At 57.2% G+C, this 23,558-nt stretch overlaps 3 protein-coding genes across 4 annotated transcripts; 2 read left to right on the plus strand and 1 right to left on the minus strand.

Moving 5' to 3' along the window:
* Window positions 1-1,439: 1,439 nt before the first annotated feature.
* UBA7 (ubiquitin like modifier activating enzyme 7) lies at window positions 1,440-10,557 on the plus strand. Of its 2 annotated transcripts, XM_055557959.1 has the most exons (24): window positions 1,440-1,637; window positions 1,719-1,887; window positions 1,992-2,126; window positions 2,236-2,342; window positions 2,660-2,750; window positions 2,841-2,976; window positions 3,376-3,473; window positions 3,558-3,701; window positions 4,355-4,537; window positions 4,719-4,826; window positions 4,984-5,064; window positions 5,146-5,301; window positions 5,397-5,562; window positions 5,641-5,843; window positions 5,941-6,005; window positions 6,097-6,280; window positions 6,357-6,431; window positions 6,685-6,859; window positions 7,371-7,444; window positions 7,713-7,805; window positions 7,898-8,089; window positions 9,632-9,724; window positions 9,790-9,890; window positions 10,347-10,557. In XM_055557959.1, the coding sequence occupies exons 1-24, from the start codon at window positions 1,582-1,584 to the stop codon at window positions 10,456-10,458; spliced, it is 2,997 nt and encodes a 998-aa protein (XP_055413934.1). In that variant the 5' UTR covers window positions 1,440-1,581; the 3' UTR covers window positions 10,459-10,557. The 2 variants fall into 2 exon arrangements, with proteins under 2 accessions (XP_055413934.1, XP_055413935.1); XM_055557960.1 differs by lacking the exon at window positions 4,719-4,826.
* On the minus strand, window positions 10,504-12,628 carry INKA1 (inka box actin regulator 1). Its single transcript, XM_055557961.1, has 2 exons — window positions 12,306-12,628; window positions 10,504-11,568 (listed from the first exon to the last, which is right to left on the minus strand). The coding sequence occupies exons 1-2, from the start codon at window positions 12,516-12,518 to the stop codon at window positions 10,768-10,770; spliced, it is 1,014 nt and encodes a 337-aa protein (XP_055413936.1). The 5' UTR covers window positions 12,519-12,628; the 3' UTR covers window positions 10,504-10,767.
* Window positions 12,629-14,761: 2,133 nt separating this feature from the next.
* Window positions 14,762-22,201, plus strand: CDHR4 (cadherin related family member 4). The gene is made up of 19 exons (XM_055557487.1): window positions 14,762-14,810; window positions 15,192-15,376; window positions 15,722-15,884; window positions 15,962-16,044; window positions 16,543-16,653; window positions 17,264-17,367; window positions 17,554-17,690; window positions 17,948-18,131; window positions 18,228-18,381; window positions 18,615-18,708; window positions 18,939-19,142; window positions 19,223-19,362; window positions 19,797-19,947; window positions 20,045-20,265; window positions 20,490-20,632; window positions 21,128-21,184; window positions 21,286-21,373; window positions 21,602-21,632; window positions 22,146-22,201. The coding sequence occupies exons 1-19, from the start codon at window positions 14,762-14,764 to the stop codon at window positions 22,199-22,201; spliced, it is 2,355 nt and encodes a 784-aa protein (XP_055413462.1).
* Window positions 22,202-23,558: the final 1,357 nt, after the last annotated feature.

Consider the following 23,558-nt stretch of genomic DNA (forward strand, 5'->3'; position numbering starts at 1 on the left):
CAACCGGTGACGGGATAATGTCTTCCCTGGTAGCTCAGCTGGTAAAGAATCCGCCTGCCATGTGGAAGATCTGGGTTCGATCCTTGGGTTGGGAAGATCCCCTGGAGAAGGAAACGGCTACCCACGCCAGTATTCTGGCCTGGAGAATTCCATTGACTGTATATAGGGTTGCTGAGTAACAAATTGTGATACGTGCCTCTCATAGAATATTATTTAGCCACAAAAAGGAATGATGTCCTGAGACATGCTACAATTTGGATTACCCTCAAAAAGATTATAAGTGAAAACATACCAAAGATCACATTTTGTATTATTCCTTTTATATAAAATATACAGAATAGGCAAATCCCTAGTGACAGAAAGCATGTATGTTTGCCAGGCGATAGAATGGGGGTGTATAGCAAGTATCCAAGGTAGTTGTGTCTTTCGGTGGGTGATGAGGTTTTGAAAGTAGAGAGAGATGCTGATTGCACAACATTGTCAATACACTAAATCCCACTAAATTGTATACTTTAAAATGGTTATTTTAAACCATTTTATGGTTTATGATGTATAGGTTTTACCTTAATTTTTTTAAAAAAAGAATTTTTGATAGCACTTGGTTTATTGTGGAATTTTGTGGGGAACTGTGGTCCATCCTCTAGAGGACTGGCCCTGGGTTCCTAAGCAGGCAGAAGGAGTGTGGGGAAGGTACCCCTCTTTTCTATTTTTTGCAACTTCCTCTGAATCTGTAATTATTTTAAAATATAAAGGACACATGATCATAGCTGCTCCTAGTCTTCTACTCAGGGCTGGCACTCAGAGACTGACCAACGCTCTTTGAGTCCTGGGACACATCACTGAGAGATCCTGACTGGCCTCCTGGGGCTGCCAACTGTCCCGGCTGTGCACTGTGGGCAGAGGGGAATCCCTGGTCCCGGAGGAGATGACTCTGGGACACGCAGGCACTCCCAACAGTGCTAGGCTGCACCCCAAGTCGGGTGAGCCCTGGATGTGGGCAGCATAGCCCATGAGCTCTTTCAGCCTCTGGGATGGGGCTGGCTCTGCCCTCTAGGGTCTCTAAGTCTCTGTGTGTGGATAGGAGACTAGGTGAGTCCTCAGGACAAGGGCATCCCCACCAGTCCTGTGGGTACGAAGCCCACCAGTCCTGTGGGCACAAAGCCCATTCAGACAGGGACCCCTGAAGAGGATAGGAGCTTGCAGTTCGGGACATCTAGGGAGCTACAGGAGACCAAAGGGATCCCTCCCATGGCCCTGCCCTCTTTCTTCCTTAAGAGAAATACCTGCTTTCGCAGAGAGAAATCGATCCAGGAATTCTCTCCCCAATTGCCAGTGCCCTGGGGCTGCCAGAAGTCTTTGCCAAGCCAGGCTGTGCAGGACAGGCCGGAGGCAGGACTACGAGCCCGTTCAGTTTCACTTTCACTTTTGCTTTACCCGAAATGACAGAGGAACCAGGAAGAAAGCTGCCAGCTGCATCTTTCATTTCTGAGCCTTAGCTCCTGTTTGCACTGGCCACTGCTGGTCACTGGCTCCTGCTGGCACTGCCTCCTGTCTACAAGCCCTGCAGCCCCGGGCCTCAGGATGGATACCCTGGAGACCTCCAAGTCGCTGGATAAGGAGCTATACTCACGGCAGCTGTGAGGCTCAAGGTGGGGAGAGCAGGGTAGCCTTCTAACCCCTGATTTCCAATTGCCTGCCCTCTTTCTTCCCGCCCACAGGTATGTGCTGGGCTTGCCGGCCATGCAGAGAATTCAGGGAGCCAAGGTGCTGCTGTCTGGCCTGCAGGGCCTGGGGGCTGAGGTGGCCAAAAACTTAGTCCTGATGGGCGTGGGCAGCCTCACTCTCCATGATCCCCACCCTACTTGCTGGTCTGACCTGGCTGCCCAGGTGAGGCTCCTGGGGGATGGGGGGGAGGGCTTTGGGTTTCCAGACCAGGGTGGGGGTGGGGCCCAAGAGAAAACTTGCTAAAGCCAGTCTGGGCATCTCTTTAGTTTCTGCTCTCAGAGCAGGACTTGGGAAGGAGCAGGGCTGAGGCCTCTCAAAAACTTCTGGCTGAGCTCAATGGAGCCGTTCAGGTGTGCGTCTACACAGGCGACATCACCAAGGACCTGCTGCTGGATTTCCAGGTGCCCTCCCAGCCCTACTCTCCAGGCCAACCTCCCCCACCCCCAGCCCTTAGCAGCAGAGTGGGCTCGAGGTGGTTCTGGCCCTACTGATCTCATGACATCCACTCAGGTGGTGGTGCTGACTGCCTCGAGGCTGGAGGAGCAGCTGAGAGTGGGCACCTTGTGCCACGAGCATGGAGTCTGCTTCCTGGTGGCAGACACCCGGGGCCTTGTGGGGTGAGATGGCTCGCCCAGCCTGCCACATCACAGGCAGCGAGCGATCCCAGTTCCAGGCTTGCTCCAGAGCTCATCCACCCAACCCCAGGGCTGTCCCCACTTTCCCTTCTTGATCACAGTCCCCAGTCCCATTCGTCTGCTTCCTCTACCCCAGCCTCCAGACTTGTTCAGTACATCTTTCAAACTCCAGTTTCCAAGCCTCTCCCAGCACTTTTTCCCCAATTCCTCAGGGCTTGCCCTAGTGCCTGTTGCCCTTCACCATAACCGTGGCGGTTAAACACTGAGTCAGCTCAGTGACCCCTGCCACCCCGCCACAGGCAGTTGTTCTGTGACTTCGGTGAGAACTTCACTGTGCAGGACCCCACAGAGGCAGAACCCCTGACGGCCACCATCCAGCACATCTCCCAGGTGGGTGCTGGGGTTGGGGGCACTGCCCCTACTAAGGATCCTGTGAAAGGCAGGGCTAGGCCCCCCTGAGCAGGCCGCCTCTCATCACAGGGCTCCCCTGGCATTCTCACTCTGAGAGAAGAGGCTGATGCCCACCACTTCCACACAGGGGATTGGGTGACTTTCTCAGGCATTGAGGGCATGGTGGAGCTCAACGGCTGTGATCCTCGGCCTCTCCATGTGCGGGGTAAGTCAACCCCACTCCAGGCTCAGCACCCAGGCTCCTGTGGGGGTGGACATAGCCTGGTTTTTGGAGATAAGGTCTCTCTCTACCTTCCTCAGGGTAGAGCCACATTGAGAATTTTGTTTTGTTTTAATCATTTATTTGGCTGCCTCGGGTCTTAGTGGCAGCGTGGGGGTCTTCCATGGCTCTAGCTGTGGCCTATGGGCTTAGTTGCTCCATGGCATTTGGGATCTTATTTCCTGACCAGGGATTGAATCTATGTCCCCTGCATCACAAGGCGGATTCTTAACTAACTGGACCACCAGGGAAATCCCACCTTGAGAATGCTGAGGCAAGACAGGATGGGCTGTGGGGTGCTACTCAGGTTCAGAAGTCATGCTGACTAGGCTCAATCTTCCCCAGAGGACGGGACCTTGGAGATTGGAGACACAACAGCTTTCTCTCGTTACTTACGTGGCGGGGCTGTCACTGAGGTCAAGAGAGCCAAGACTGTCAGCCACGTGAGTGCAAGGTCATCTGGGGTTGGGTGCCTTGAGGGGCCCACAGGGTTCTGGACCTGACCCTAAACTGAGTGCCCCCTGCAGGAACCCCTGGACACAGCCCTCCTTCAGCCCCGTGTGGTGGCCCAGAGTCCCCAGAAAGTTCGTGCCCGCTGCCTACATCAGTCCTTCCGCGCACTGCACAAGTTCCAGCAGCTCCATGGCCGCCCTCCCAAGCCTTGGGATCCTGTGAGTGGCCCCGATGCCCCTCTCCCTAGCCTCTGTCTTAATGGGGCCTCACCTACCAGGAGGTGACAGTGACTATCTTACAGGTCCAAGTTTGAATCCAGAAGCAGTGTCCCACTCATATAAAGAAGATAGGATGGGCTGCAGGGAGCTGATAAAGAAACACTTATCTCTAGACCAGCTGTTCTAAGTTGCTCAGTCGTGTCTGGCTCTTTGTGACCCCATGGACTGTAGCCCGCCAGGCTCCTCTGTCCATAGGGATTCTCCGGGCCAGAATCCTGGAGTGCGTTGCCATGCCGTCCTTCAGAGGATCTTCCCAACCCAGGGATCAAACCCAGGTCTCCTGCATTGCAGGCAGATTCTTTACCATCTGAGCCAGCAGGGAAGCCCTAGACCAGAGGCTGAGTTCATGAAGGGGCCAAGCACAAAGCCTGGGGACTCATGCCACTCCCCACCCTTCAGATCTGGTCTGGCAGCTGCTCTCAGGTTTGGGGAGCCTCCAGGGCCATTGTCTGGCACCAGGCATTGTCTAGTGGGGCCTTCCCACTCAGGCTTCTGCTTCCTCTTCTGTGGAACAGTGGGGATGGCTGCCTGAAGGATTCAAATGTGGGGTGGAGCTCAGGCTGGGTCTGCTTTAACAGAATTCTACCCACTAGGTTGATGCAGAGATGGTGGTGGACCTGGCCCAGGCCATGGGACCACTGAAAGGGACAGAAGGAGAGCCCCTGGAAGAGCAGCTGGATGAGGCTCTGGTGCGGACAGTTGCCCTGAGCAGTGCTGGTGGCTTGAGCCCCATGGCAGCCGTGCTGGGTGCAGTGGCTGCCCAAGAAGTGCTGAAGGTGGGCACAGGCAGAGACAGGGTGGGGCTGGGAAGGGTGCAGAGGTCACTGTGGATGCCACAGGGTGCCCAACACTGGACAGCAGCCTTAGGAGCTTCACCAACCTGGGTGCAGCCCTCAGCCAGGATCTCAGGGGATTAGGAGGTGCCAAGAGTCCCCGGACTAAAGCTCTGACTTACAGGCGATCTCTGGCAAGTTTATGCCCCTGGACCAGTGGCTGTACTTCGATGCCCTGGATTGCCTTCCAGAAGATGGGGACCCCTTTCCCAACCCTGAGGACTGTGCACCGGTGAGAACCCGCGGTAGGGATGCAAGCCTTAGCTAAACTCAGGACGCAGGGAGAAACATGAAGAATGGTCCTGAGGTCCTGACCTGGAAAACTGGAAGTGAGAGGGAGGCCCAGCACAGGCCAGCGGGCGTCACCGAGCCCTGTCTGTGTTGCCTAGAGACGCTGCCGCTATGATGGGCAAACCGCGGTGTTCGGGACCAGCTTTCAGGAGAAGCTGAGCCACCAGCACTACCTCCTGGTGAGCCACATGGTGAGGTCGGGCGTGTGCGGAGGGGGGAGGCCTGGCCCTCTGGCTAAGTTTGCTCTTGTCTGCCGGCAGGTGGGTGCTGGCGCTGTCGGCTGCGAGCTGCTCAAAAGCTTTGCCCTGATGGGCCTGGGGGCCGGGGACGGTGGAGGCGTGACTGTTGCCGACATGGACCATGTGGAGCTCTCCAACCTCAGCCGGCAATTCCTCTTCAGGTCCCAGGACGTTCATGTGAGTGCCGACCCTTCCCCACACCCACGTCCTGGACTGTCCTCCCACAGTACCCCCCTCCCCCCACTCCCAACATCTTCCTGCTTTCTTCTCAGAGGCAAAAGGCAGAGGTGGCTGCAGAGGCCACTCGCCGCCTGAATGCAGACTTGCAGGTTACCCCACTCAACCTCCAGCTGGATCCCACTACAGAGGACATCTTTGGGGATGACTTCTTCTCTGGTGTGAATGGCGTGGCTGCTGCCCTGGACACTTTTGAGGCCCGTGAGTGCCCGGCCTCAGAACTCACTCTTGTCTGAGGCTGTGCCAGCCCCACTTCTGACCCTCTGCCTCCCTTGCCAGGGGACTACGTAGCTGCTCGCTGCACCCACTTTCTGAAACCCCTGCTGGAGGCGGGCACCATGGGCACCCGGGGCAGCGCTAGCGTGTTCATACCACACGTGACTGAGAACTACAAAGCCCCCTCTAATGCAGCTTCTGAAGATGCCCCCGACCCTGTCTGCACCGTGCGGTACATTCCTGCCACAACCGAGCACACTGTGCAGGTGGGAGGCACCCCGGAGACGCCTATGTGCCTGGCTCAGTCCTCTGCCCCAGACCCATTTCCTAACTGCCACCTCATGGCTGCTCCCTCCCCCACAGTGGGCCAAGGGTGAATTTGACGACCTTTTCTGTGAGTCTGCCAAGACCATCAACAGCCACCCACAGTAAGACCCCCGACAAGGGCGAATGGGAGTCCAGGGTCCCTAAGACCAGGAGGCTCAGGGCTTAGCCTCAAGCTTTCCCAACCGTCCGCAGGGCACTCTCGTCTCCAGAAGACTTGCTTAAGTCACAGAAGCAGCCCCTGCTGCAGACAATGCGGGGTGTCCTGACAGAGCGTCCGCAGACCTGGCGAGACTGCGTGCTGTGGGCCTTTGGCCACTGGCAGCTCCGCTTCCATTATGGCGTCACACAGCTGCTGAGGACCTACCCACCTGACAAAGTGGGTGCCTGGGGGTCAGGAGGCTGAGGGCTTGGGGGCGACCGGACTGAGCCCAGCAGCCTCTGTGTTTCCCTAGGTGCAGGGGGATGGAACTCCATTCTGGTCGGGTCCCAAACAGTGTCCCCAGCCCTTGAAGTTTGATGCCAGCCAAGTGAGTGGGGTCCCTTGGCAGCCCTGAGATGGAAATGTGGCCCCTCAGGGCAGAGGTGGGCACCTCTGTGTTTTGTAGTGATGCTGAGACGCTGAGAGGGAGACAGCCACATCTGTGCACATATGGGTGTCCACATGGGAGGGGGAGGCAGACCCTCCAACAGATCTTCAAGTGGACGGTGACCCCCGCCCCACGCACCCACACACGCTCACTCAGGCCCATGCAGCCGCCCCTGCTCTGGGTCTCATTGCAGGATACGCACCTCCTTTACGTGCTGGCAGCTGCCAACCTGTATGCCCAGATGCATGGGCTGCCTGGCTCACAGGACCAGACTGCACTCAGGGGACTACTGAATTTGCTGCCACTGCCTGACCCCCAGAACTTGGACCGCATTTTTGCTAGTGAGCTGGAGCTGGATTCGCCTTCTGGTGAGTTTGGTGAGGTCCCCAGCCCTGACCCCTCTATGCTGCCACCCAAAGGCCTGAGCTTCCTCAGCCTGTGCTGCAGAAAGAAGATGGGTCTGGGGGCCCTGAAGCCAAGTCACAACCTATTAAGCCCTCTGACCTTGCTTCTCTCTAGCCTTGGATTCATCCCCTGGTCCCGGAGTAGGTCCTCTCCCTCCTATTTACCATCCCCCACCCATTCCCTTGGCCAACTCTCAGCAAAGGAAAAAAACCCACAAACCACTGGGCCCTGGGGAGCAACTAGCTGTGGCTCCCCAGATGAGGACAGGGTCACCTAGGTGTGCGTGTGTGTGTGCGGGCACACATACATGAGGGCTAGGGCTGCCAGAGAAGAGATTGCACCATCCATCAAGGGGTCTTCCTGCAAGTGGTAAGTGACAGACTTGGCAGGGACCAAGGACAGGCAGGCAGGCTCAAGAAGAGTACAGGACTTGGGGGCTAAGGACTGTTTCAACCCTCCTCCTTCTCCCAACAGGCTGTAAGCAGCTGCATGAAGCCCTGAAGACCTGGAGCAAGGGTCCTCCCCTTGAACCCTTGACATTTGAGAAGGTCGGAGCCCGAGTGGGAGTGAAGGGCTAGGCCAGAGAGGTTGATGGGGAAGGTCAAGAGCTAAGTAGGTAGCTTTGAAGTCCCTGGGCCTGAGTTTTCTTCCCTGAAGGAGCCCAGAATCACCTCAGCTTCCCTGAGCCTCCGTCTCCTTACCTGTTAAGTGGGGTGATGTGAGCCTCCACCCCACAGAATCGTGTGAAGACCTGTGCAGTGGCACAGGTTCGGGGGACTGGGACAGTGTTCACACGACTGTGCTTGGGTCTCATAGGACAATGACAGCAACTTCCACATGGATTTTGTGGTGGCAGCGGCCAGCCTGAGAGCTCAGAACTATGGGATCCCAGTGGCCGGCCACGCCGAGGTAACCTGCCCCTTGGGGCTCAGGCCTGGAGGTGGCGGGTCAAACCCTAGCCTTAGGCCTTGGGCCCAGATCAGATCTCTTGTCCTTGGCAGACCAAGCGAATTGTGGGCCGGATTATCCCAGCCATTGTCACCACTACAGCGGCCGTGGCTGGCCTGGTGGGCCTGGAGCTGTACAAGGTGGTGGGCGGACCACGGCCCCGCCATGCCTTTCGCCACAGCTATCTGCACCTGGCTGAAAACTACTTTAGCCGCTGGGTACCTAAGGCCCCAGACATCCAGAAGGTGAGCCCTGGACACTCCACCTGTACCAGACCTGAGTTTTCCCTGCACCTACTCAAACAGGCCCTACTCCAGCTTTAGGCTCTCGTGGGATGCAGACTCTGGGGGAGTCCTCAAGACGTCCTTCAGCCGCCTCCCTGCTGCACAGCCAGGCTGGGACCTGTCAGACACAGGAAGCAGCCGTCAGCCACCCCCAACCCCCAAGCCTCCGGGTCTGGGGGAGCTGCAGCTTTAACTCATTAGTGGAGCCAGACATCCATCCCCCACCATCCCCGCCTTCCCTGAGGGGGAGGGGGGACTAGGGCCCAAGCCCTAAACAGAGCCTAACGTCAGGCTGCCAGGCATGGGGATCCTCGCCCGCCCCCCTCAACTGAGTTAAAGGGCATTGAACTCACCAGCATGGGTGTGAGGGTGTGCAACCCTATCACGGGGTGTGAGGGCACCCGGGTCTGGGCATCCCTGGCCCCATGGTGTGTGGCCATGGAGGGAGCATGCTTGCACATCTGTGTGCCAGAGGAGACAGCAGGGCCCTTTCATGATGTGGGCCTGCATGGTTTTGCCTGTGAGTACACGTGTGGGCTTGTGTGCATATGTGTTCCTTCAAGTGTTGGGCTGTGAATGCCCCAGCTGTGTACCCAGGCTCTGCAAAAATTGGCATTTCCTTGGGGACACAGGAGAGGGTCTGGAGAGAATTCTCTCACAAGGGCAGAGGGGAGAGGTCATGGGCCGGCACTGGGCTTAGGCTGAGCAACCCTGGGGTCCCTCAGGGCACAGCACACAGAGCCCTTTTGTGAGGGCCCCTCCTCTAGCTAGAACACAAGCTGCCTTTGTCCATGGAGGAGGGGGAAGGGAGGGAAAGGGTCCCCCACATCACTTCTGGTCCTGTCTCAGCTTGACCTCGCTGTTTTCTGGGGAGCTGGCAGAACCCCTCTAGTCTTGGTCCCCGGCTGCCTGCCACCCTTATGCCCTCAGCTCTGGGTACCAGAACCCCAAGACTCAAGAAACAAGGAACAAAGGGACAGGAAGAGAGTCCTCTGTGGACTGTGTTCCCGCTGGTGTCACTGTGCCCCTCACCCATGTGTCTATGAGAAAGTCCAAGGCCCTGGTGGTAAAGGATTAGGGGACCGGATGTACACGCCCCCCCACCCTGTCTTCCAGCCTTGCATTTGAGGAACAGGCAGCTTTATCAGAGATTGCAGCAGCCCTGCTCCTGCTTCCTCGCTTCCTCAGGAAGTATTGCCCCCCCCTCCAACACACACACACACACACACACACACACACACACACACTCAGCCTGTGTGATGGATCGCCTGTTTCCCTGTGCAGGGGGCCCCATAGCCCCATTTCCTGTCCCAGCACAGGCGGGGAGGGTGTTGAGATTCTGGGCCTAGATCCCACGTTTCATCCCCACCCCCTGGCTTCTGCTTCCTGCCTCTAGTCCAGCTCCTCCCCTAGGAAAGGGGCCATAAGCTATTGGCAACTGGGGCAGGGAGAGGGTGTGTGTGTGTAAGAAGCTTCTCACTCCTCCTCACTGCCACCCCCCAGTTCCGTCATCTGAAGTGGACCTGCTGGGACCGCCTGGAAGTGCCTGCTGGGCAGCCCGAGAGGACCCTGGAGTCGTTGCTGGCCCACATCAAGGTGTGCCCCAGTTCTGCCCTGCTCCCAGGCCTGGTCCCGCTGGCCCCTGACCCGTCTCTCTCTAGGAGCTACAAAGACTGAGGGTGACGAAGCTCCTGCATGGGTCGGCCCTGCTCTACTCAGAAGGATGGTCTGAGGAAAAACAGGCCCGGCACCTGTCCTGCAGGTGAGCCCACACCTGGCTTTAACAAGGCCCTGGAGGTTGGAGGTGAGGGATGTGCAGCTTCTCCTCTTCCCAACCCCATTTGGGCCCCTCACACCTTCTTGAAGTTTTCTTTTGCCAAATGGAGCCAGCAAACGGGCTGGGGGTGGGGGGAGGGCCAGGAGCCCTCTAGGAGGGGCCTCTAGGAGCTGCCTGCTTGGCCAGCCCCACCAGCTCCTCCACACCCTCCTCAGCTCCCCTTTCACAGCCCACTCCCAGGGGACTCACAGCTTCCTGCCTCCTGCTCGCCCCACCAGCCGCTCCTAAAATAGTTTTCAGATGTTTCCTGTCTTGGGCTGCTCCTGCTCCTGGCTTGGGCTCCTTATGGCCCCCAGCACCCTGGAGCCCATGCCAGGACACTCTCTGCCTGTCACCGCTCACCTACCCAATCTCCCCACCCCTCTCCCCCCATGCCACCAGGGTGACAGATCTGGTGAAGAAGGTGCCTGGGCAGCGGGTGCTGGTATTGGAACTTGGCTACGAGGGTGAGGAGGATGACACTAACTTTCCACGCTTGCACTACAAGCTGTGACAAGGCAGCAGCCCCACCACCCAGCTCCATCGGGCCCTGTGTCCCGAGCCCTGCGTCCCAAGCCCACAGCAGACACTCAATAAATACTTGTTGAAGGAAGGTGTTCGGTGGACAGGATGGGTGTTGGAGCAGACGCATGGCGTGTGACACAGGCATGACAAGGACCCCTGCAGGGGAGGGAAAAGGCTCTTGTGATTCGCCTGCCTGAGTTGTGCCTTGCAGGGCTGGCACTGCCTTCTGGAACCTCGGGGGTTACGGAACCAGGATTGTCCAGAGAAAGGCCTTTATTTTCCCAGGCTGGAGGGCAGGTCAGAGGTAGCTGACAACATCATTGCAAATGATGGGCTGCCGACTGCGGCAACTCATGAGGGCTGCAAAGCGTGAGACATCCGCAGGTAGTTCAGGTTCTGGGCGAGGTGGGCATGACAGTCGCTTTCCTGCCAGCGCTGCCCGGCGCGCCCTGGCCAGCTGGCGCCGCAGCTGCTCAGAGAGGCCCAGCAGGAACTGGGGGGGCCGAGCACGCACACGGGGCCCACCCCCATTGTCCCCCTCACCCGCTGCCTCAGGCAGCTCCATCCAGTTGTGCACCAAGTCCGCAAAGCAGTTGTCCCCCAGCACCAGGGGCTGGCGACTACGACCCCTGCTCAGCAGGGCCGTGGTCCAGTCCTCGGCTTCCAGCCCCCGCCAGTGCTCCAGGCAGGCATCTGGGGTGGACTTGGGCCGTGGTCGGTGGACAGGAGGTACCCGGGCCACAGGCGCTCCGCCAGGCTGGGTGACCCCACTGGTTGAGAGGCGCTGTCTCCGGAGGGGCCATGCCGAGGGTGCTGGGTGCTGGGGTACGGGCAGCTCTTCCTCTCTCCATGTGCTGCCCGACACCTCTGAGAAGCCGGAGTCCCAGTCCAGGCCGTGCTCTCTGGGACCCCCCAAGGCTTCACTCCTGTCTCCTGTCACCCCTACTTCATCATCCTCTTCCTCCACACCACAGACCGAGTCCTCTTCCAACGCATCTGAGGCCCTGAGCTGGTGCTTGAGCCGCACGCCTGGGCGGTGTTTGGGGGGTGGCGGAAGGGGACCAGGCATTGGGGGTGAGCCAGTGTCCCGGCCACACAGCTGTGGAAGAAGAGAGGGCAGAAGTGGTAGGAGCAGTGCTGGTCACTCCGGCCTGCCTGGTCAGGCCAGTTCCAAAACAGAAGGCCCAGGAGGGCTGGGCAGGCCTGCAGGCCTCAGCAGCAAGGCCTCTAGCGGGCACCGTGTCGGCATGGGGCGCTGGCACACGAAGCTCGTGTGGCTCCCATCCGCCGACCTGGTGGCAGTCCGGCAGGCTGCAGCACGCAGAGCCGGGCAAGTTGGTACCCGCCACCAGGGCGGGAGGCAGGGTTGTGGGCCTGCATGGGGAAGTAGGTCTCACTCAGGGTTGGGGGGGTATCCTGTGCCTCTTGAGGGATTCAGCTCCCCAAAGCCCGCAGCCTCTTTCAGAGAAGAAAAGAGCACCTTCCAGGAAGACAAGAGGTACACGCCAAACTGGAATAAAGGGCATCGGTAGTAGCGCCACCACCTTTTTAGTTCCTTAAAACCCCCCTGTTATGCCTAAGAAGTTTCTCCCCCACAACTTCCTCCGTTGCGCCGGCAGCACGGCCAGCTGGGCGGCTGTTACTTGATGCCCAGCGCAGCTCCCAATCGTCCGAAACCCGACGCGGGCCATCTGGGCCATCTACGCCGCCCCGCCCCCATCCTGTCTTGGATGGGCATTCGGGACAGCTCCCCCCAATCCGAGTGTCGTTCGGGTAGGAAGGCAGCCGAGCACCCCACACAAGTCCTCACGAGCCACGCCCGCCCCCAAGCCTCACCAGTTCCCAGCGCAGCTGGCCCAGGAAACTGTCAAGCCGAGCGCTGTGCATGTCCGTGCCGCAGCCCCCTCCAGGCCTGCCAGTTCCTCTTCGAACTCCAGCGAGAGCGGTGCGGAGAGGGCTCGGCGGGCCGGCCAGCGGCGCCCTTGCCCTCCGCCTGGCTCCGCGGCTCCTCCCTCTCCCCAGCTCTTGCCGCCGCCGCCGCCCCAACATCTGGCGGCCCCGGCCCGCCCCTGGCGCCTCAGCCAATGGGGATGGGGCGGGGCTGGTGTGGCTCCACCCCCGGGGCCCTGCCGGGTGGGCGAGCCTGACGCCCACTACCCACTCCCTAGAAACAGCTCTTATGGGGAAGGGCGGGACTGTAGCTGGAAACCTGGCGGGATCCGGCCCGGGAGTCCCCGTAGTCCTGGGCCGTTGACCTGACTCCCAGGACAAGTCGCGCCCCTGCGGTAGCCTCAGTTTCCCCATTTTTTCCCAGGGGAAAGTTGTGGTCCCTCCCGCAGGGGTCCCTGGAGCGCACGGGTACCGCGGCTGCGCCCTTGAGCGGGTAGATCGGGCCCAATCGTCGGCTTCGGCAGTGCTGTGGCCCACTCGTGGTCCGACCCACTAAATCCGCTCCTGGAGCCGGCCTCCACAGTCCCTGGAAGTCATGGGAGGGGTCCGGACCCTCTGAGGACTCAGGGAGCGCAGAACTTCGCTGCAGCACCGGGGAGGAGCCCGGGCCAAGGCCCAGCCTCCCACTCCCTTGTCTCTCGCCTCGACCGAGCTAAGCAGGGCTGCCCTCTCGTGGGGATTCCCAACACCCGCATCCTGTCTATCCCGGACTACAGGCAGGCTGAGTGAATGCAGGGGTTTACAGCAGGGGGTTCTTTGACCAAAGGATTAGAGCCTGTTCCCTGAGGTGGCTAGGGCTACGTTCAACGACACAGACTAACTGGAGACAAACTAGATAAGTCAGTAGACAGGAAAATACCAGGGAAGGCCTAGATATTTCTCATGGTGGTAGTTGGGGGGGGGGGGAGGGGGCGGGGACTGAAGAGGTCAGCAAAACCAGGCTCCTAGCCGTTTTAGAAGGGAATAAAGGGTTTTGTTTTTGGTGTGGTGGGGAGCACTACAGGGCTTTTGAGCAGGGAACGACCTGGGCTGGCTGCTGTTTAGATAATCGCTGCTTTGGGAGAACCACTCTGTAGTCAAGAGTGGAGGCTCCTGCCTCATCCATCAAGGGAAGGGAGGGCCTGGATCTGGGTAGGTCTAGTGCAAACATACCTCAACATACTTTGAGGTATGTTTTGGAGTTAAAATCAAGCCTTGCTGATACATGAGTATGGGAAGACAAGGAGAAGCATGACTCCTAGACTTCCGGGCTGAACCACTGATTGGATGGAACTGGCACGAATCAACCAAGCAAGACTGGAAAAGAGTGGTCTTGGAGAAGAAAATCAAATGGCCATTTGTGGACATGGGGACAGAGGATGGCAGCGGACAGGAATGAACCCTGGAACACTCCACTGGATGGAGATAGGGAAGATGAAGAACCAGCAAAGGAGCTGAGCAGAGGGAGGTGGGAGGAAACTAAGAGAGCGTGGGCACTTAGGAGCCGAGGGGAGCAAGCATCAAACACTTGCTGAGGAGTTGAGAATAGAACATAAACTGCTGGACAGTTGGCAGGTCTCTGAGGACCCTGAGAAGGGCATTTTTATGGGGAGAGGAACAAGCTCAAACAGTGGGTAGAAAAGAGAGAGGCAAAGAGCTGGAAAAAGCATGTGAAGACAACCTTTTAAAAACTGGCATATAATTGTAAATAAGATGAATGGACAGCTCTTAACAGTATGGCTCTATACATGTTAAAATCTGTAGCCACCTGTGTCACCCAGATCAAGATATAGAATATCACCAGCCACTTGAGGAGGCCACCTTTTGTCCCCTCTAATTGCTATGCCCCAAAGTAACCACCATTTTTATTTCTATCACCAAGGATACCTTTTGTCTGTTGAATGTAGACAGATTTTGAGAGATTTTGTTGACGGTTGGGCTCAGATTTCACAGGCAGATAATGCTCTAATGGGGGTGAACAGCCGAAGTTCAGGCTTTGTGGGGTAGCAGGCCCTGGGCCCACTTTTCCTGGCTGCGTGTGTGCTCTGTCTTCAAGAACTGCATGACCAAGACTTCCTTGAGCCTTAGTTTCCCTATCTGAAACTTGGTCTCTCTCCCCTCACATCTCCTTCACGTGGTAGTGATAAACAGGGAAATCCACTGGGAGCAGTGAAAAAATGGAGTTTTCCAGGGCTCTTGATAACCTATAGTGTCCAGAGCTCAGTCACCAGGGGCTGGGTGGGGCTAGAATCTTGGAGGCCAAGGAGTCCTGTGTTTGAACAACAGACCTGGCAACAGGGTGGCCCTGACAAAACACGTCTGCCCTTCTGGAGTCTCCTCTGCTGTCGTGTCTTCAGGCCACTATGGTGCTGCTCAGGCCCCTGGCACTTCTTCTTGCTCTGGTTGTCTCTGGTGAGGAGCTGGTGGGTGGGGGAACTTCACTTCTCACCCCCTGAGTCCACAGTGGAGTCTTGCTCCCTCTCAGATAAGCTACCATGGAGGACAGTGGCTGGGAGGAACCAGGAAAGGGTAAAGATCTGAACCCCTGACTCTCATTCCTTATCTTAGCTGCTTCCTCACCCAAGTTTCCGCTGTCACCCTATCCTGGGGACAGTGGGAAAGACGACCTAGACAATGAAATGAGCCGATCCGTGGTTGGATGTGGGGGACAAGGGAAGACTTTGGCTGCCTGTCTCCAAGATGTAGCCAGGCCCCAAGGCAGAAGGGAAGGACTCTGTGTACCTGGTTCCATGAGCATGGGGGTCTCTAGCTTGAATCGTCTCTTTCTCACAGAACTCTACTGCCTGTCCTGGTTCATAGATGTCTCTGAGAGCCAGGGACCTGGAGCCACCCTTCAGTCTTTCTCCTTCAACTGCTCTCCATATATACCAACCCTGGAGTTGCTCCATGTACAGCCACCCACCACCTTCTTTAACCCACCTAGCCTGACCAGGTGGCAGGGGACCTATGTGGGCAAGGTAGGGTCATGGGCACAGCTGGGGACAGTGGGGGAAGGGCAGACTCTAAATTCACAAAGTCAGAGGTGGTGTGAAAGTGATGGTGTTAGTCACTCAGTCATGTCTGACTCTGCAACCCCATGGACTGTAGCATGCCAGGCTCCTCTGTCCATGGAATTCTCCAGGCAAGAATACTGGAGTGAGTTGCCATTCCCTTCTCCAGGGATCTTCCCAACCCAGGGATCGAACCTGGTCTCCTGCACTGCAGGCAGATTCTTTACCATCTGAGCCACCAGGGAAGCCCCTAGAGGTGGTGCTGGGGGATGGAGATCCTAGGCCCCACATGGCACTGCCCACCTGCCACAGATGACCTTGAGCAGCTCAGCCCGGCTGGATGCCCTGACAGTGAACCACTATGAGCTGCAGCTGAGGTTCACATGTGGCAACCAAGTGACAGAGGGGCGGCTTTCTGTGAATGTTCAGCGGGACCCTAATCGTGACCAGTGTGCTGGTCGATTTGCCAGCCCAGGTAAGGCCAGAGGCAGCAGGTGGGGGATTGGGGGGGGCAGGCATGGCCTGAACCTCCCTTACCTCCCCTCTGGCCAGCTGGGGAAATTATTCAGGTTCGAGAAACTGTCACACCTGGGACCCTGCTGTACACTCTGCTGCTCCCAGGCCAGGGAGCCCAGGTGAGGCCTGCATGTGGGCAGTGGTGGGGGGGTAGGATGGAGGGAGATGGGAAGACCAAGGCCAGCCCCTGCCTGGCCAAGAATAGTCTGCAGAAGGACTCTAGTCTATAACGGAGCCTCTGTGGGATACATGTTCTTGGAGAGAGCCACTGAGGGCTTCCCAACCCCCAATGACTATGGCTGTTCCCATAGGGACTTCTCAGGGGTTGAGTTCTTCTTTAAAGTTCTTCTGTGTTCTAAATTCTCCAAAAAAAAAAAAAAAAATCTGAATCATTTTTACAATCCCCAGAAGAAATGTATTTTAAAAACTGAATAGTTTAAAAGCAGAGATGATTTTGGATCAGGGCCAGGGGAGCCCAGGCTAGAGTAAATGTCAGTGGCAGAGTACAGGAGATTTGAGAGTGGGCAGATACCTGTTGGGTTCTTTGGGGATTTTGACAGGGTTGTTTGGGGGCACTGTGGTAGGGAAGGGGGCCTCCAGCATCTCTTTCCTGTCAGATGAACATCACTAGTGCCCAGGACCCTCCGTACTTCCCTGGACCTTTCTCCATCGATGGGCAAGGTCAGCTGTGGGCACCATCCCAGGGACTCAAAGGCCAGGCTCAAAAGGTGAGCACGACTGGGGACCTGGCGATATCTATGAACTGGGCATAAAATGGACAGAGCCATTACCTCATGGAGGATTGTTTGTTTCTGGCCTCATCAATCATGCTGCCTGTCCCAGACATAGCCCATACCTGCTGCCCCATGCTGGCTGTCCTCCCACCTTGGCTTGGTTCTGTGCTGGGCTCTGGAGCTCTAGAAAGAAGAGGGATCCCTGGCTCCAGGAGCCCACAGTGCCCCTTACAGAAAGGAGAAAGTTCTGAGCAGTCACATAGGAAGTGAAAACTCTGAGTACAGCAGTGGGTGTAGTCTGAAGGAGACTAGAGAAGTTCCTTCTTTAAAGCTTCCAAATCTTAGTGACTGGCTCTTGGCAACTCTACGATGCTAATTTATGTCGTGAATGATTCAGATATTACTCATTTGGGGGCTGTGTGCATCCAAAGAGAAGGACTTATGACCCAGAAGAGTAAGACACAAAGGAATATCTGTCAGCAGAGTGACGGGTCATGGGGAGGAGTGAGTGTGGGGCTCCTTATAGAGGTCCTGAGGGGGGCTGGGCACACACATACAGGTAGACACACATCGTGGTTCTCTTCTTGTTTTGTGTGCATGGCAGGTCTTCCAGCTTCAGATCCTAGTGACCTTTGGACAAGGCCGAAGCTGCCGTGGGATGCTGACGGTTAAAGTTTTGCCTGTTCCCTCTAGCCAAGTCTCTTTCCCGTAAGGCTCCCCTACCCTGGAGACAGTGGGAAAGACAGGACCCAGCCCCAGGGACTCGGGAGTAGGGTTAAGGTGTAGGGCTGCAGGAGCATCCCCAGCTGGCTACTGTACCAAGAAAGACCCAAGGGAGGGGCCTGCAGACCCTGCCGGGAGCAGGTAGGAGCCAGTGCTCCCATTTTGGTCCAGGCAGCAAGCCCAGAACATCACCATTCCCGAAAACCTGGTTCCCGGAAGTAAGGTGGCTCAGGTCCACGCCCGGGGCTTCAACGTGCGCTACGAAATCGTCTCCCCGGTGCCCTGCCGGCTCTTCTCCATAGCACGCGGTGAGGGGCGTGGAGGGCGGGTAAGGGGATGCCTCTGCGGCTGGTCTAGAAGTGACCCGCAACGCCTGGAGCCGAGGCAGAACCTGGGGCGAGGTCGCGTTTGGGGGCCCGGAGTTAGAGAGGAGCCTTGGAGGCGGCGGCCAGGTGGTCAGTCTCTGCGCCCTGAGAGGTGGGCGTGGAGAGGTGGGAAGGTGGGAACGGGACTGACCTGGGGGCGGGGCCGAACTCTGCGTCTGGCGCCCTGCCACCCCTCCCAGTCGACGGCGTGGTCCGGACCACCGCGCCCCTGGAGCTAGCGCAAGCCCCGGACGCCGCGGTCACTAGGCTGCGGGTGAAGGCCTTCGAGCGACTCCGGCCGTGGGACAGCGCCGAGCTTGATTTCCAGGTGGACGTGCAGTCGGTCAACCGCTGGCCCCCGCGCTGCCTCCCAGCGCTGCTGGTGTGAGTATTTGGGAGTCTAACCTTGGCTGTTGGGTGAGAGCCAGGGTTCGCAGCCCAGCCCCAGCTCCTGCCCTGCCACCCGCCCTCTGCTCCCAGGACTCAGATCCCTGAGACCACGCCTGTGGGCACCTTCGTGAATACTTTCACTTGCACTGACCCGGACTCTCCTGGCTCCACCCTGGACTACCAACTGCTGTTCCACAGCCCTGCCAGCGCTTCCAGCCTCTGCCTGCGAGACGGAGTCCTGGAGGTACCCGGACCCCGCCCTTAGACCCACGTGTAGAGTGCTTGGACAGGAAGGGGGTGGCCCAATGGCCCCGTGGGAGTGGAGACCATGAGGGCGAGGATATGGTGTTGCAGCCAACCTGCTTTACCGGAGGGTTAGGGTAGGCTCTGTGAGAATAACCTGGCCTGAGGCAGCCCTGTGGGCTCAAGGCTCTCATAGGCCTTGGCTGCGCCTCACTCTCCTGCCCCTCTGGCTAGGTGAATGACACGCTGGACTGTGACGCTCCTGGCGCCTGCTTGCAGCATACAGCCTCCATCCTGGTGCTTGACAGTGGTCAGCCTCCGATGACCAGTGAGTGACCACACCCAGGCCTGGACATTCAGGACAGGGCTCCTCTGTGCCCCTCTTCCTGTCTTCAGGGTGGCGTCATCTCTCTCGGAAACCAATAGGGCAGGGTTGTGTCCACTAAAGACCCCTGAGTGAGCTACTGCCCACCTCCCTCCAGAGCCGCTCCCTCCTCTGACCCCCAGGGCAGGGCCGAGCCAACCAGGCCAGTTCCCTGACTTTCAAATGGCTTCCAGCTGAGGTGCCTGTGCTGGTGCTGGTGACACCCGTCAACGAGTTCTCCCCAACCTGCGTCTCACGCACATTCTGGGTTCGTGAGGATGCAAGGCCCCACACCCTGCTGGGCTCTGTGGTGGGCACAGACCTGGATTACCCCCACGACAGCATTGAGTACTCCATCTCTGGCGGGTCCGCCCCCTTTGCTGTGGACCGTCTCAATGGTACTCCCACCCCAGGGCTGGGTGGAGAGGGTGGAGCCAGGGTTGACTCTGCAAGCTGAGGCTGTGGCCCCCTCTTCTAGGGGAGGTTCGCCTCCTGGGGCCTTTGGACTATGAGCTGCAGAAGTCGTACAGGCTCACTGTCCTGCTGACTGACCACAGCCAAGACCAGGACCCTACCTGCCACCGTTCAGGCTCCTGCACCATCACCATTGAGGTTGAGGTAAATGAGCCCTGAAGCTTCAGAAATAATTGGAAAGAGTTCCTCTCCTCCCTCGGGCACTCTGCTTTTCCTCTCTGCATCAGTTTCCTCTGACTTCCCTGGTGGCTCAGACGGTAAAGCATCTGCCTACAATGTGGGAGACCTGGGTTCGATCCCTGGGTGGGGAAGATCCCCTGGAGAAGGAAATGGCAACCCACTCCAGTACTCTTGCCTGGAAAATCCCATGGACACAGTCCACAGGGTTGCAAAGAGTCAGACATGACTGAACGACTTCACTTTCAGTTTCCTGTACTGGTTGGCTGGAGAGGGTTGGGGCCTTGTTATGGAAAGTTCTGGAAACTGTTGGCCAACACCGAGATTCTGGTTGTGGTGGGAGGAGGCTGAGGGGCTGGACTGGGGGTTTGGGGGTAGGTGATCTGACTACCTTCCAGCAGGATGTGAATGACCATGCCCCCGAGTGTGAGCCCCCATTTCAGGAACTCACTGTCTACACTCACCTGGGCCGTAGTTTGGAGGTGACCACAGTGTCGTGTCGGGTGGCCCAGGAGCCCCAGCGCCTGGCTTTCTCCTACAGAATTGTGGGAGGTGAGGGCCATAGGGGCCATGGGGGCCCTCCAGGCTGCTGGGGAGGGGCAGGCCAAGGCCAGCCATGGTCCCCTTCTTCTCCCACTCTGTTTTTCAGGGAATAGTCAGAGCCGATTCAGCCTTCGAGGAGCTGTCCTAGTGTACAACGACCTCATGTTGGGCGCCCCCTGGCCAGAGCAGCCCCATACATATGACCTATTGATCCGTGTGGCCGATGCAGGCCCCTCCACCCCCCACCTCAGCACCACGGCCACTGTCATTGTGCATATAGTGCCCTGGAGGGCCAGCACAGGGGCCACCAGCATCCACAGAACCACAGTGAGGGGGTGTCCTCAGGCCCTTGCTGGGTGGGGAGAAAAGATATAGTTTTCAAGGTGGAACAATTGGGGAAGGCATTTCAGAGGAAACTGCTGAGTGCAAAGAGTCTGGCAATACAGAGGAGAAACCTGGGGTGTGGGATGGCCCAGCCCTTGGAGGGGTTTGAAGGTTGGATTATTGGGGCGTTTTGGCAGGACAGTGGTGAAGCTGTGGCCCCATTTCAGGTGCCTTCAAGGATGACACCCCTGCTTGTGACAGACACGGAGGTTTTCTGGCAGCCGGAGCCCTGGTTTGTGGTGGTGCTGACAGTGACCAGTGCCCTTCTCCTCCTGGGTTTGGGCTGGTTCCTCAGCTGGCTCCTGCGGGGGTAGGGTTCCTATCCCTGTGCTGCTTGCCTCCCCCCACCCCCGGCCCTCACATCTGTGACAGCTGGTTCTACCCAAGACTGCCCAAATTGATGAGCAGACAGAATGATATTAAGGAGGACTGCCCTCCCTCCGGGGGTCATCAGCTTAGAGGCAGAGAGACACTGGGAGAAAGCTGTCTCCTTCGCTGGCAGAACCCAGTCTGGAATGGGATGGCTGTGGATAAGGTCAAGGGATTTAGACTCTTGAGTCTGTCATGCATTGGGTATTTACCCCTATTCCTGAGCCCTGCTTTTCACCTGAAATGTGACCTTCCCCTAAGATGCTGAGTTTCTCGTGAGCACAGGACTGAACCCAGGGGAAGATGGGAGTAACAGTGTGGCCATTGCATACGGACACAGGCTATCTCCAATAAGAGTGGCAGATGAATGGTGTTGATTCCTGGAGCCAGCAGGTCTGCTGTTCTCACTGCTTGGTCTCTCCTCCTGGCATTTTAGGTTGACCCAGGTGGTACAGACATCAAGCAAACCCACCCAGGCTTTACTGCTAAACAGGTAAGCTTCCTTTGCCTACCTCTATGCCTGGAAGTCCATCTCTGAAACTCAGGCTGGGGCTCAGAGCCCTATCCTGTACTTCTGCTCCTACTTTGCCCCAGTATCCAGGGAACTAAGGGATCCATTGAAGGGTTTGTGGAGGCCCCGAGGATGGAGACACCCCAGGCACCCAGCAGTGTCATGAGCCTGGTATGTCAACCTACCATCCTGTGCAGTGGGCACTGAGGCTGCTGCTGAGTGCCCCCTGCCAAGCCTGCCCCCTTTCCCATGGCTGGCTATCCCTGTGGGAGGGACCATACCAGCACCATCAGGATGCAGGAAGCAGGTGGGTTCTTCACCCTTTTGGGGGGGCAAGCCTCCACCTGCTCCCCATGGGCAGGGGTCACCTTGTTACACCCTCCTCATTCTTCCCCTCAGCACCATTTTGATGGCAGAGCCCAGGACTCCCGTGAGTTCCCCTTTTTCCAAACCATTCTCCACTTGGGCCCACTTTCTCTCCAGACCTCATCTCAATATCTCTGCCTACCACCAGACATCCACTATCTACTCTTTCCCTGAATAGGGTCTCTTCTCATCCCTACTCATCCTTCAGCCAGTGTTTCCCAAACACCTGGGACCCTGATCTGGTTCCTGCCTCCGGGGGGAAATGGGGGGAAAGTTGTGAGGGAAGAGGCCCCCAAATGGTCCACTGTCATCATGAATTATGGTAGAGTAATATGGCATGGGACTCAGGGGAGCTGATGTCAAGTTTCGGGGACTCATAGATGCTTCCTGTGTATCTGAGCCAGACCTCAAATGATTTGCTGAGAAAGCAGGGAGAGGACAAACCAAATCAAGGAGGAGGGAGGGGGGCGGTTCACACCAAGGGTCCTGGAATATCTTTCCCTGCCCTTAGGGGAGGGAAGCAGTGCTGCTAAAGCCAGAAAGGCCCTCTCTCTCTCCCCTGACCATCTGAGCTCAGGTACAGGCAGAGATTACCTGTTCAACACGCACACGGGAGCCCGACGCTGGCTCTGAGGCCCAGGAGCTGCATAATATTTGTGGAATTTCTTCTTCACATGATCATGTGTTTTCAAGCTGATTCAATAATAAACAAAATTACCAACAGAAGAGTCCTTGCCTGGTAACCTACATGTGGGAGAAGCTCTGAGATCTGTGCTTCCTTGTTTTCACTTGGAGGATGCCCTGTCTTGTGGAAACAAGGTTATTTTTTCTTTCAAGAAGGCATTGTACAGTGCTGATTAGTATTCTGCAGAAGTAAGACACTGTTATCCTCGTCAATGACTGAGGGGGCCTCCAGTTGGCCTGTCCCCTCAGAGGACACCTACTCTAGCAGATGGGGAGGGCCCAGGAGCCCCACCAACTTCCAGGGCAATTTGTGGACTGTATGTGGAGGTTTTCTTGCATCTGGAGCTTTTGCGTTGAAGCGAGGGTTGGTGTAGATTTGAGCACCCTGTGGCATGGGTGGCCATGGAGGGATGGAGAATAGCCCCCTTTTGAGCAGGTGTTCCCATATCCTCTTGATCTCTTTGGTTCATGGGTCCTCTGTCCTCCCTGTGCTGCACATGGCCAAGTGGCTCACAGCAGCCTGCAGGAGGGCAGGTTCTGTTGGGCGGAAGTGCTAGCCCACTCCCCATACCCAGCCTGGCATCAAGTCTCAGGATACTGCCAGCTCTCCCAGAAGACCTGCTGTCTTGGTGGAGGCTATCTTAACTGTGGTGTCTTCAAGTTCTCTCAATCTTCTTCCTTCTGTCAAGTTTATGGATCTGAACCTTCTTGAGAGTAGCTTCCCTTGTGGCTCAGCTGGTAAAGAATCTGCCTGCAATGCCAGAGACCTGGGTTCAGTCCCCAGGTTGGGAAGATCCCCTGGAGAAGGGAAAGGGTACCCACTCCAGTATTCTGGCCTGGAGAATTCCATGGACTATATAGCCCATGGGGTCGCCAAGAGTCGGACATGACTGAGCCACTTACATTTACACTTTCAGAGTAGCTGAGGACCTCCCTTCCTGAACCAGCTACAGTGCCCCAGGCAGAGGAAGAAGTCCAGTGCCTTCTGTGGGAAAAATATGCTTCATGGTGTTTCCAGAGAAGTGAGGGTGTTAGAGCTGGCCTCAGGGACAGCAACTTGACAGCAGGAGGTTATAGGAAGCAGCTGCAGGCAGACTTCCTGAGCACTTAGAATGCTCTAAGGGCTCATTAAACGCTCATCTCTAAGGAGCTTGATTTTTATCCTCATTCCACAGATAGAACAAGCAAGCCTCCAAAGTCACAAAGCTAGCTAGTCAGGTCACTTGATGTGAGTCAGGCTGTGTGATTACATTTGACGCCAAGCCCAAGGTAACAGTCTTCCCAAGGCTCGTAAGTTGCGCTTGGT

The sequence above is a fragment of the Bubalus kerabau genome, chromosome 20, assembly GCF_029407905.1.
Source record: "Bubalus kerabau isolate K-KA32 ecotype Philippines breed swamp buffalo chromosome 20, PCC_UOA_SB_1v2, whole genome shotgun sequence".
Lineage (NCBI taxonomy): Eukaryota > Metazoa > Chordata > Mammalia > Artiodactyla > Bovidae > Bubalus > Bubalus kerabau.